Source organism: Centroberyx affinis, unplaced genomic scaffold, assembly GCF_046629955.1.
Source record: "Centroberyx affinis isolate AG114_WGS23_722 - 3 ecotype Tasmania unplaced genomic scaffold, CSIRO-AGI_Caff_v1 ptg006247l_1, whole genome shotgun sequence".
Lineage (NCBI taxonomy): Eukaryota > Metazoa > Chordata > Actinopteri > Beryciformes > Berycidae > Centroberyx > Centroberyx affinis.
In genome coordinates this window covers 379866-393438 of record NW_027283179.1, presented here as the reverse complement: position 1 = coordinate 393438, position 13573 = coordinate 379866, and the positions used below count along the sequence as shown (strand labels likewise).

General features: G+C 41.2%; 1 protein-coding gene across 7 annotated transcripts in view; it reads right to left on the bottom strand.

The window, feature by feature from the left end:
- The window catches only part of klc1a (kinesin light chain 1a), a 57986-nt gene that overhangs the window by 34798 nt on the left and 9615 nt on the right, over positions 1-13573 (bottom strand). For all 7 annotated transcript variants that reach the window (XM_071512369.1, XM_071512370.1, XM_071512366.1 and 4 more), the window contains exons 3-6: positions 11681-11911; positions 9744-9822; positions 2756-2984; positions 960-1047 (exon numbers count right to left, since the gene is read on the bottom strand). In XM_071512369.1, the coding sequence (XP_071368470.1) occupies positions 960-1047; positions 2756-2984; positions 9744-9822; positions 11681-11911 (627 nt within the window). The remainder of the gene's footprint in view (positions 1-959; positions 1048-2755; positions 2985-9743; positions 9823-11680; positions 11912-13573) is intronic.

Here is a 13573-nt window from a genome sequence, read left to right as displayed (position 1 = left end):
GCTACCATAAAAAAACAAGTACCTGTTGTCACAGATCATTGAGATGTTAATCAAAATTTTACACCCAAATGCAGGTTGCGAAAACCGTCCTTCATAAAACACCTAAATGAAGAAGGGAGAGAAGTGGTGTTGGGCTGTATTGATATGAATTTTTTGGATTGTATCATCTCCTAGACGTAACTTACACCTTACAGCCAGGAGCATCACTTAGCAATTCAAATCATTTTTCACTTCATGGAGTCTTGGATATTGATAAATGCCACAAAAAGTAATTCAACCTGTACTTTGGCTGCGGTGTTATTACGGCTGCCTGTGGTGTTATATGTGTGCCTGGTGGCCAGCTGTGCCAAATATTCTAACATTCATTTTATTGATCCCCAAGGGAAATCGGGGTGTTCTGGCAGCCAAAAGTAAGTGTAGCTTGGAGAGCGAAGTGTCAAAAAAGTAATAACAGTATATATTATATGATGTTCGACGGTTTAGACTGCCGAAGGGTAAGTCTAACAGGGTGAGGAACTCTTTATTTCCCATGCCATTAACTAGCTTAACTCTGGTTAATGTATTTATTAAAGGACAGTCCATTGTTAGTGCTGTTTATTTTAATGCTGCTCTATGGATGGATGATTTTATGAATTTATGGCTCTTGTGTCTTATGTTTTATGTACTTGTGTATTTCTATGTTTATAGGTTTTTCACGCCATTTCCCCCAGAGACAATAAAGCTGAATTGAATGAAAGGACAGAGCATCTCTATGATGCGAATAAAAGGTTTGCTCAAGATGGCTAAAATCCATTTGGCGCTCACGATGGCTGTTTCACAAATTGACAGATTTACAAACGTCTGCAGTTTGCAGCTTTAAAAATTTACAGATGTAACAAAATTTCAGCGTCCTAGTGCACAAGCCCATAAACTGCAGTGGTAAAACAAATTTGCTGTAATCTGGAGAAGAAAGCACTCACAGCTGGATGGTCCCTGCCAAGAGTCTTCTCCCTGATGGCCAGAGCATCGTTCAGCAGGTTGGCTGCCTCCTTGTATTTGTTCTGATCCCTGAGACACACACATACACATACACAGAGATAAACAGACAGAAGCAAACAGACACAGAGACAGAGACAGAGACAGAGACAGAGAGAAGTATACAGAGACACATGGACAGAGTAACACACACACACACAAACAAAAGAGAGAAGAGACATAAACTATGCTTGTAATTTCCACCAACAGCCCATTACTTTCAGATGACAAGGCAGAAATAGCTTTCCTACAGTTCCCACAATCAGCACTGGAGTTCTGTGACAACCAGCCGGCCCGGTCTCTCACTCCCCCGGGGAAACCAAAGACCTGAGCCGACTATTCAGACGCCAAGATTTGTGGAAGTAAACAACATGAGACCGACCCTGGAGAATACTTGTCCGGCTCTTGTGTGTCATTTCTTTTGTTCCGTTGTACTCGGGGTGGGAAATTAACACCGACTCCAACACTGCTGCTGTACTGTAAATCTTTGGCTTTGGCTGTGGCGTTTGTCCACTCTACCTCTGACGTAGGCAGGGGGACCCGACTGTCATTTGGACGTCCTATAGAGGGCCGGTCACGCAATGCTTCGAGGGCGGTTACCGAAAGTTACGAGGGACATGCCACGATGTTGGAGAGGGGGGCAACAAGAGGACATGCTGTATCGTTATCACCTCTTTCTCCCTGAAATAAACTAAGAAAAACTGTGATTCGTGTGTGGAGGGAGTGATTTCAAACTGTGCTGGAAGAAGCAACAAGGTTTTAATCTTTCCTTCTGTTGATAACTAGCAAACATAGTGGCTTGTGTCTCATACTCACTGGTAAACACTGTCCCAACATTCCTTAACAGGCCTCTATTCCATTCTGAAAACCTGAGAGCCTTGTAAAATAGTGAAAGTGTCTGGGGAATTCAGGGATTTACAAGCCAGTGTAAGGACTGCAGACAAAACGTAAAGCTTGCTTCACTGGTTCTACCGTTTTTTGATGTTTGAAGCAAAACTGGCTCCAGCCAAATACTAGAATACAAGCCACAACACTGGTTCCAAAATTGTTGAACGTCTACATTTCTTGGCCAAGAAAATTGATTGTGTAATTGTTGTTGTCTACACCTTATTCAATGCATAAATACTGTCAAATACACCCACATTCAGATGAATACACTAGGGCTAGAATATAAAACATGGTTGATTAAACTGTAAAACAGGGGCTCCCAAGGTATTTCATCTCACACTAAGCTAAGATCTTAGATAGGTATAGGATTACATAACTATACTGTAGGTGAGAGGGGGGCAGTGAAACCTCTGATCAAAATAGTTCCCCCTACACATTTTCCAATGTTTTTTTTTTTCTTGTATGCATTGAGCGTCTACAGCTGGTGGCACCGGGTAGGTTGGGCTACGTAGAATAGGTAGGCTGTTATGTCTTGCTAAAATCTGCTTTTGTATGTCTTGTGCTTGTCCTTATATTTGTCCTATATCATTCTGTTCTGTGGTTGATTGTTAGATCTAGTTAGACTCTTTCTCTGTAAAGTCCTTTGAGACAGGCTTGTGATAAAGGACTATACAAATAAATAAACTTGCACTTCAACTTGCACTTGTGCTACTTGTCTAGAAAATGATATTAATAGTGAAATGAACCTATTCCTCATTTTGCTGGGAAGCCCCTGGAACCCCATCAAGGACTGCTGGAGGTCCCAGGACCCCATTGCTACAGATTAGGGCAGGGATACTAGACATGGACTAACCTGTAGACCAGGGCTAGGATATTGAGCATGGTGGCCACATCTGGGTGGTCGTGTCCAGAAGTCTTCTCCAGGTCTTCCAGAGCCTGCTTGCAGAGGGGCACGGCCACCTCATACCTGCCCTGGGAGGCGTACTGGATCACCAGGTTGTGCAGGGTCCTCAGGCGGGCCGGGATCTCATAGCCTCCCTGCTGGGCAGCTGCTGCCGCTGCGCTGCTGTGAGGCTGCTGGACTGGAGACACATGGAGAGAAAGGGGAGGGAAAAGGAGGGAAATCACCATTTAGCCATGGGTTGTTAGCAATTTTCCAATGGAATCACATAAAAAAAAAAGGAAACGTGCGAAATGTCATTTTAGCAATTTGACACACTGGCAGAGAATTCCACACACGCTGCCAGTGATGATGAAGTATATCCAAAACATGTTTAGAAACATGCACGCCATGTACTGACTTTAACTGTGTGTTGCGTTTGGATCGGGGGTCAACTCAAACTTTCAATCCACTCAAAATGTAAAATCAAACTGCTTTTCTCCTACTAGTAGATTCATTCACAGACTGGTTGTGAGACCCCTCTGAAACCTTGTTCTTCTATTTTGAATTCCTAAGAAAGTAGACAAAACTGAAACCAAAATAACTGCCGCTGGTTGGCCATTAACATATGCCTTGCAAACAAAGACTATTCACTCATAAACAATGCACTCATTCTGCTAGGATGCACAGCAATTGTACTGACTTCTGTAATTCAGGTTTAATGGGGTCAGGAGGACATGACTAGAATCTCTCTCATGCCATGCCGTCTGTCTGTCTGTCTCTCTGTGTGTGTGTGTGTGTGTGTGTGTGTGTGTGTGTGTGTGTGTGTGTGTGTGTGTGTGTGTGTGTGTGTGTGTGTGTGTGTGTGTGTGTGTGTATATACGGGAGAGGTCAGGAAACCACCTGATTGGGTTTCTTATTAAAGGCTGGCGGCTCTATATTTACTCTGAAGGAGGGTCGGTTGGGTTTGGAGCAGGAGCGGCCCACAGCAGTAATAACACCGGTCTCTCACAGGAAGCAGCGAGAGACCAAATGATACCAGGTGCTCGAAACCACTCGCTGCAGAACAGCCCGTCCCTACCTACGCTCATGGCAGTGGAAAATGTTTAGAGCACTGGGGATAAATATAGCATCAATGTTTGCAGCCCAGTAAAGCTCAACAGCATTTCCACAACAAAGGAATACACCGATATCCAGAATTTCCCCAAGCATTTAAATCCTGAATTTCCCAAGTATTTAAATTTGTTGCCAAGAGCTACAAAGCAAATTGTATGTCTTTTTCCCCCCCACATATAAAAATGATGCTACATCCCTCATACTTAGTTGTACGAGTCTATATCATTTGTTGACAGTTAGGGATCTGATTGAAAACCTGGTATCAGTGCATCCCTATTTTTTTCCCCACAGTCTGTACATCAATGAAATTCATTCAAAGCTCTGATTTTTATCCTTTCTTGTATTAAAAGAAAATGGTAGCATTTCTTGTCTAATCAGACATACAAAAGAAGAAACAAAACAAGCAACAGCTGCCTAATATTAGGTGTCACCTGCAATTAATCTCAGTTTCATTTCTCTGCTTCAGTCTCGCTTCCTCAGGCTCAAAGCTTAAAAAATCCTTCTTTAACCTGTCTCCTCCCCCTCCTCCCTATATTTCCCCCGCATGACTGAAGTGGATTTAATAAGTGAAATCAATATGGGATCAATGCTTTCACCCGGATTTACCTGGTTGGTCTGTTTCATGGCAAGGGCTCGTGTTTGTGTTGCAGTTCAAGAGAATGTCCCGCAACCAAGAGATCACAGGTTCGACCCCGGCACTTTGATACTGAATCCCTACCTGCTCACGCACTGCAAGTCACTCTGGAGCTTAATGACTGAAGTGTCAATATTTGTACAGACAGTCAGTGTAAATGAGCCTGAGGTCATTTTAAAAAAGGCAGCGCCGGCGTCATGATTATCTTCTTCACTGCTGCTGACAGCGCTTCGCCAAAAACCCGAAAGCTTTTCAGTGAGACTGAATAAGCATGAGGGGGAAAGGCGTCTAATCCACTCCATTTCACGTAAAGAGAGAGGATTAATGCGAGTGGCGGCGGTGTTTGATGATGCGTTCCTTCTCCATGCGCTGGCAGATCCTGAGTGCAACCCGTCTCGCTCTGCCCACACTTTTCCCTTTCATCCCCTTCTCCCTCCTCTCTGTCTTTCTTTCCATCTCCTCTCATCCCTCCAATCTCTTCATTCACTCAACACATACCCAGATAATACTTAAAGCATGGCATTAATTTAGTTTCTGCTCATCTGTTTCATAAGGAGTTTCATTACTCTACTAATGAGACTTAAAGTACATATTTAACCAGGTAAGGCTGACTGAGCATGTAAGCTCTTTTTTAGCAACACCCTGCTTCACATTCATTCCAACCTGATCTCACACAAATTAACATGACTTGTTAACACCAAATTATGTGAAGGACGCAACAGGAGTTCAATTCCCAGCACAAGTAGAACAGTGAATTTTTTGCAAATGTTTTTCTTATTTAACCATAACCAAAGCCTTTCCCTAACCTTAACCAAGTTGTTTTAGTTGCCTAAACTTAACCTTTGGCCAACCTTTAGCTGGAAATGCCACGTCCAGTTCATAAACATATCAAGAGTTGATTTCCAAAATGTTGCAGACATATTTTGAAAACAATTCACCATCTCAAATTCATCTTTCAGGTGATCTAGTCTGTAAAAACATTATATTTTTTTCAACCAAGGACTCAAGTTACCTACCACCTTTTGAAAAGGTACTATTTAAATTTTGTGTTGGAAATCATGTTTAAAAGAGCGGGTGTCAAATCCACATAAATACAAACAGAGATAAAAAAAAAAAAAAAGTATTCTAAATAAATTATCCAACTACTTATATGCTCATCCACCCTCTCTATATGCAGCTCCAGGGCAATTACTGGAAATGTAGCCTTTACATGTCAGGCAATATCTCAATAATTCAGACGAGAAGTGTCATATAATTCATCAGTTTCTTCTGTATCATTATACAGTATTGACCTCCAAAGTGAAACCCTTTTACTGCGATTTATGCTGTTGAAAGTAAATCTTTTGCTTCAAGTTGCCAACCCCCACTCCTTTCCCATAGCTACAAGCTAAACTCTGCCTTTCCTGCCTATTCATAATTCACTTGGTGCTCACTACAGAAAGAGCTCTACCAACACTGCTCGAGAAAAAGCTGAAAAACAGAATAATTTAGCCAGTTTTCCCTCTAAGTCATGAAGAATGTAGTACTAACGTTGAGAATTCACGTTTTTATTTTGACAAAGCATCCCAAGAACAACCTGCTCTACTTCTACTGCACTGCAACCTGCACTAGAATCATAATTTGTGCCAAAATGGGGAGAGATGTGGCACAAAAACTAAAATTACACCCACGCATTACTGCAAGGGTGGGAAATTACTACCAGACACATACTGGTGAAGTTTACTACTCTACCAGCCACTTTGACAGGTAACTAATCATTCAAACAATCATTTGGAGGCTCCCATTCTATTACAAAAATCTATTTGGTATGTATAACAGTGAAAGGGGCTGGTAAATTTCAGTGAACAGCCATTGTGACCTAATGTTGTCACGATAACTAAAATTTCAATACTTTTTCAATACAGCTGCAAAAGATTGAATTCATTATTGAGTTTTATAAACGTTCAACACTTTCACCAAATAGATTTCTGCAAGCTAAATTTCCATTTCAGTGTCACCAGGGGATGTAGACATGCGGATTGGAATAGTTAAAAGAAGAAAGAGGAGAATTGGAAAAGTTAAAAGGAGGAGGAGGATTGGAACAGACTGCCAGAGAACTGCAGCAGTCAGAGTGTAAACATGGCAACAGCATCAAACAGTCGACCACGTCTTGAACTGGATCCCAGTCCACCTAAACTGGTTGACAAACTGGTGCCAGGAGCCAAAGCGACATCAAAACCCCCTGTGCAAAGGTTTCTACAAAGCTGCCTGAGTGAAGTGTGGCAACAGATGGCTTCATGGTTTTTCTTGTTTCCTCCACCGATGGAGTTGGACGGGGGTTTCGTTTTCACCCCATTCCATCTGTTTGTTTGTTTGTTTATCTGTTAGCAGGATTTCTCAAAAAGTTCTCACAAAAACGCATATCAAGCATGAAAGGATTCACATGACACCATCAAACTTTGTGGACAATCACAGACAGAGCCAAACCCTCCATTATTGGCCCAATCAAACAACATGGAGGCACTGGAGAGCTCATTTCCAGTTTAGACATAACCGTCCTGCTAATGTTTCCAAAATTTGGTCCAGTGGTAGAGGGGCAGGAAACTGAACAGATATAGAGGCTGATTGGTCATGTGTTGTTGTGATAATCAGCTAAAATGCTTAAAAGCGTCAAGAACTGGAACAGGCAGATCTCATGTCCCATTTCAGGTCCAGTCATGAAAATGTGTGAATCTCCTGATGTGAAACAAGGTGGTGAAGAAATTCACTATATGTCAAATTGAAATGGGAACTAGAACTGAACATTAAACTGTCGGAGAGTGATTGGCATTCCATGTGTAGAACACAACAAACTTCCACTAGCTCTAAAAGATGGAGGGAATTCGGTTGGAAGAATTTAATCCGCTTTTTTATTACACCACACATAAAAAATAAACAATTGGGTGAACAGCAGCAATGTTGGAGACAGTGTGGGCAGATGAATGCCAATCACTCACATATTTTCTGGTCATGTATAAAAATACAAACATTCTGGGACAGGGTTATTCAGATTCTTGAGGAGATTTTATGCTATAAGATTCCCAGTGACCCTGGGATTGATACACGATGACATAATTCGAAAGGAGGACATCTATCTCTTCAAAATCCTGATACTTGCGGGTAAAAAGGCCATCACAAGCAGCTGATTAAAAAGTGACCCTCCAGGACCAGGTCAGTGGCTGGACATTGTAAAAGAAATATACTCCATGGAAAAACTGACTTATTGTCTAAGGACTAAAGCAGGGATCCATGAACAACGCTGGGGAAAATGGACTGCATACAAGAGAAAAGATGGGTCGTGTTCTTAGCTGGTCTGAAAAGAATGGATCAAAGGTTGTAAAGAGAGAGTAGTGCCGCATCCCCCCCCCCCCCCCCCCCCTCTTTTTTTTTTTTTTTTTTTTTAAATATTTTTAGTTATATATGTTTTTATTTCTAATTTCAACATCGATGTCGTTTTGTTGTGGATTTTGTTCAGTGTAATAGTAACTGAAAATAAATAAAGAGTTTAAAAAAAAAGAAACAAGGTGGTGATGTGGCATGGAAAAATAATTAACTTTTGGTGAAAATCAGACATGTGGAATTGACAATTGACAACATATTTTGACAATTGCATAGTGTTGGCAAAGGTATTCGCTCTACTGAGTGCCATCTAGTTTTCTATGGTACTGTAGACATATCACATTTTTAGACATTAAACTTGTTATTGGTATCGAAGTCAAAATTCTGGTATTGTGACAACACTATTGTGATCATTAGACCAAAAAATAGTTTAACTGACTACAGCTACATAAAAACACAGAAAAACACTGTAACTATAGGGTTTAACAGTGATCTGGTTCACAGGTTCCCTCTCCATCTGGCCTGCTGCCAGGCTGAACGAGGTCTTGACTAATGGGCCTTCACAGCCAACAGAGCTTTGCTGTCTGGGCCACTGAGCTATTGGGAGACCACCCCATTTAACGCTGTGGGGACGGGGTGGAGGAGAGGAGAGGGGAAAAATTGGGGAGAAAATTGTATTGTATAATGGGGCGCGTGTGTGAGAGAGTGAGTGATAGAGTGAGACAGACAGAGAGAAAAGGAAGAGAGTGTGAGAGAGAGACGGAGAAAGAGAGAGAGAAATTTATAAGAACGAGGAAAAGGGCTGAGGAGCGATGAAACAGCGGGGGACGCTCACAGCCGTATATTATGTGATACACAGTCGAACTCCGGGGACACCCTCCTACTACACTTTGATATATTAGGCGAGTGTAGTCGGTACAAAGACTTGAAGAGTTTTGTTCCCAAATGAGGTTTCCATTTCAGTGGAGTGACACTTAGAAATTACTGCCAACACGAGAATAAAACTAATTCTGTAAAAACATTTAAGTCATTAGCTGCCAGCCTTCACCTGCCAAATACTAACATTGTTGATGATGCAATGATCCAAATGTTTAACTATTCAGTGATGAAATTCAATTAACGCTGGTAGATGTAGAGCATTTTTGGAATAAATCCCACAAATGACGGTTGAGGAGTAAAACAAAATGTTTCTTTAACTATGCTGCCCCAAAAAAGGCAAATTTCAGTAACTATTTGTGTGCTTCAAAAGATCAAATTAAAATCAGATCAAAGATCAAAGATCACAATAAGATTTATATTTCATATTGACAAAAAGTATAACCATAAAATCTGTCAAATAATAAACAGCCCACCTCTGTAGCAGCAATACTTTTGTTGGGGCTTTTGTTTTACTTTTACTTTTGTTTTTCCTCAGTATCATCTTTTAAATCACTTCTTAACAGCCATTTTTATAGGTTTGTTGGTATGTGATATCTGCTAGGCTATATTTTTATGATTATATCTTTTTTACCTTCTATTCTTATCTTTTTATGTTGTGCTGCCTTGTTGTTTTAACTAGTTTTATTGTATGAGTATGATGCTTTTATTTGGCTGTTGGAACACATTGTGAAATGTTTTCAAGTTTTTTACTATCATCATTATTATCTAAATTTCTGCTCTTCCTTTTCTGTAGATGCAGCATCACTTGGGACTTAATTTGGGTCACAGACTTGCTTCTGGTTCGTACCCGCATGACAAGAGCACCCTTGCTATTAAAGCTATGTCCCAAGGCAAGATACTGCATTTCTTATTGGGGTCCCGGACTGAAACAACGTCCCCCGAGTAGAGAGAGAAAGAGGAAGGTGGAACACTTACTGCCTGGGGCTTGGTCGTCCTGGTCATCTGGGAAGAGATCGTCCAGAGTCTCTTTACTGGAGTCAGAGTCCTTCTCCTCCTGAGAGGGGAGGGAGGGAGGAAGGTAGCAAAAGAGAGGAGGAGAGAGGAAAGGAGAAAGAGGATAGAGAAAAAAAGAAGAGAGAAAGAGAGACAGAGAGCAGAAAAAGAGGAGGGGAAGAAAAAGATTAGGGGCAAACTCATTGGATTTTCTCTCAATTTAAGGAAGAAAATTTCCAACTTCCCATTTATCTGCTGATGTTATACTTTCTGTAGCCTGGATCTGGCCAAGCACATCTCAACTACTTAAAATACTTAGGGTTAGGGTTAGAGATAGTTTTTATTGATAGTTTTCCCTCTGCGCTGCTGCTGATAACGTGTTCAGAGAAGAGACTAAGGCACCACAGAAAGCAGGAAACAGTGGGGTGCATAGGGGGGCAACTGGATACAAGACTCTTTATTACAAATGAATGGGAGCTGAATGTCCAAACAATCCTGAAATCCTGGAGAAAAACTTTAACTAGTCACAATGCTGAGTGTCTATTGGCTAGCGAGGGCAAAATCCCGACCAGATGCTTGATACAAATCACCAGATAATCAAACAGAAAAAAAAGATGTCAACCTATGCCTGACAAAGCCCAGTTTGGGTCAAAACAAATTAACCACTAAGAGGACATTAGCCGTGCATGTATTTTTTCCCCTATTTCTTTGTCTAATGCATATTATGCAATGGACAGCTTTAGCCGAGCTATCTTCATTGGTTGCCATGCCAACTCTTGTGGCAACCAGGGAGCTAGGTGGCAATCTTTCTTACTGTGTATACAACACTCAAGGAAATTTTACTCAGTACACACATGTTGGTAATCGTTGACTACAAGCCCAAGCACCCAAGGATAGGGCTGAACGATTTTGAAAAAATATCTAATTGCAATTATTTTGACTGATATTGCAATTGCGATATGATTTGCGATATTAGAGGGAATGATAATTTTTACATCATTATTCTCATTTTGACTGACAAACGTATTAAAATGATTATGGTGTGATTTTTGCAGGGATCTGTACCAAACAAAGATGTTTTCTTAAGTCTGTAGAATACGATGTGTAGGCCAGGACATCTCTGCAGCACCACAATATTTAATTTAAAATGGTATTTTGACACACATTTCGCCTTTAACAAATATTGTGCCTCCTGCGATTTGAAAATTGCAGCAGGCCATATTGCAATTTCAATTGCAATTTCAATTTCGATTAATTGTTCAGCCCTACTTGAGGATGTTCTTTGCTGTAATTATGTGTACTTTGGTGCTGCTGATGGTACTCAACTGCGTCTTGTACCGATAATCACAGCAAAGAACGTTCTCTCAGGTATTACTGCGATAACGACAATGTATGAATGCCGTACAAAGTCAATATCAATATCAAAAATTCCACATTCATACATCATACGGATGTCTAAAAAACCCAAGCTCAGAGAACACATCTTTACGGTTTGAGATGGTCTGCATGCTTGAAGTCGTGCAATCAATTACGATACACAGCTGTTCATTTTCCCAACTGTTTCGACCGTCAACAGATTCCTGGCTCTTAACTATAGAGCAGTGGTTTAAAATAATCTGGTATCGTGACCCAAGAGTATGCAGGTTTTACTCTCTGATAGAAAGTGTGCTAATTGGAATGAAAACTTCCTCTTGTGCAACGATGACACATGATTGAAAACCACTATAGACTATAGCACTGTTTATTTGTGCCAGCTAGTTTGGACATGATGCGTAATTCTCTAAATGAATCTTAGGGCTTCCCATTCATTCTTGTTGGCCAAGTCACCATCCAATACATCCTCGATATGTTGTGGTTTTTCATCCAAACGTGTCAGAGAAGACACAAGATCGCATACTGAGAAAGACCTATGGACTCACGGAGGGGGAGAGGTCCTCGTCGTACTTCTTCAGCTGGTTCATGAACTCCAGGTGCTTCTTCTCCTCCTCCAGCTGGGCCACGCTCTGCTCGCTCTTCTGCAGTTTCTGCTGGGTGCCGGCCAGCTCGTCCCGCAGCCACTGGTTCTCCTGGCAGAGCCGGCGGACCTGAGCCCGCAGCTTCTGCTTCTCCGACTCCACTGAGCTCAGGTGGCCCGACAGCGCCATCATCACCTGGGGGGAGAGGGGAAGAGGGGGGGGGGCGGAGTTTCATCATACACATGAACCTAGAGTTGCTTTGTACTTCAATACTACCAATCATATTTATCAATACAGAGGATCTAATGTGACCATATTTTTTTTGGGGAGAACGCCTATGTAGAAAACTAGCTTGGATGTTAGAAGAAAGACGTAGGAGACAGCAGGTATGTCACTGAGGTTATCAAGTGGCCACCCACTCTTAACACTAATCAGAATTAAGGCCGGGGGCGATAATTCAATATTATCGTTTATCGTCTTTCAGTGGAATCATATTGTGATGATATGGTGATTTTGGGATTGTATCACACAATTCTGCTCAGTCTAAATTGATGCTAAGAAGCACATTGTATATCAAAACCCCAACAAAATGAGATACGGTAGGAATATTATTTGAAAATTTCAGTTTTGTTTGACATAACACCTGACATTACCATTTCAATGGGATGAACATTCATTTGATTATTTAATGTGTGATTTTTCATACGCGAGCCAAATCATGATATATATCGGTATTGAAAAGAATCCATATGACTATCAAGATTTTGATTTCAACCACATCGGCCAGTCTTAATCAGCATTATACTCTCTTCTATCCACAGTTGGTCTTAGAAATAGTTAACAAAACTATTCTAACCATGCTATTGGTCAAAACAACAATAGGCTAAGGGGACGGCTGAACCTAATGGCTTCAAAACCGTCACACCAAATTCTTACAATACCTGTGATATGAAAGAGTGTGAGGTACTGTAGTATCTCAAGAATCTTAAGCATCATCAGTACTAAAATCTATGGTCCATATAGGACAGCAGGTTGTAGCATTTATACAAGAAAACAAAGTACCCCAATATCTGAATATAATTGGATTTAATGACCGACTAAGTGGTAGCACAATGGGTAGAGCAAGCCAGTAAAACTGCCAGAGATAGGAGTACCTTTCCCACTGGAGCTAAAAATGTGTGCACTAATGGTACTGCGAGGCACTTTGGGTAAAAGCGTCCACCAAATGGCATATGTTTAAAGGTGAAAGGCTGAGAGGGGTATAATTAGAGGAAGAGTTGGAGGCATCAGGATCTGAGGGCGTCAGAGCTGGGAAATTATGCAGAAAAATATGAATCACGCAGTACTTTGCCAGAACTGCAAGCGATCCAAAAAGGCAAATGTGGATATAAGGGTGAAAAAAAGTGGAAGCTGAAGTGCAGTGGATTGTGTCTTTATTTATTAAACAATGCCTGCTGGGAGGTGGCGATGAAGAGCGAGAGCACCAACAATGACTAATGCGTAGATCGCCAGTGACTCATAGGCTAGTATCATGCAAACTGAGTAATGATACAACTTATCAGTAGTTTTCAAACTTTCTCTCTTCAAACCCACATTTTTTCATGATTTATTCCTGTGCTGCAAAAACATATTTTCTATTTTCTTTCGTCAGGAGAATTTGAGAACCTCACGACTTACCTTGGAGGGTGGGTTGATGAAATTAAATAGGAAGAGTGAGACTAATGTGTCCAAGATGGTTGGCGTTTTCCAACTCCTGCATATGAGAATTCATGTTCACAAGAGGGTTCATGTATGTCTGCCTTAATTTCTTGTCCCGTATTCATCCTGAGTACAGTGAGACAAATTCCTAGCAACTAG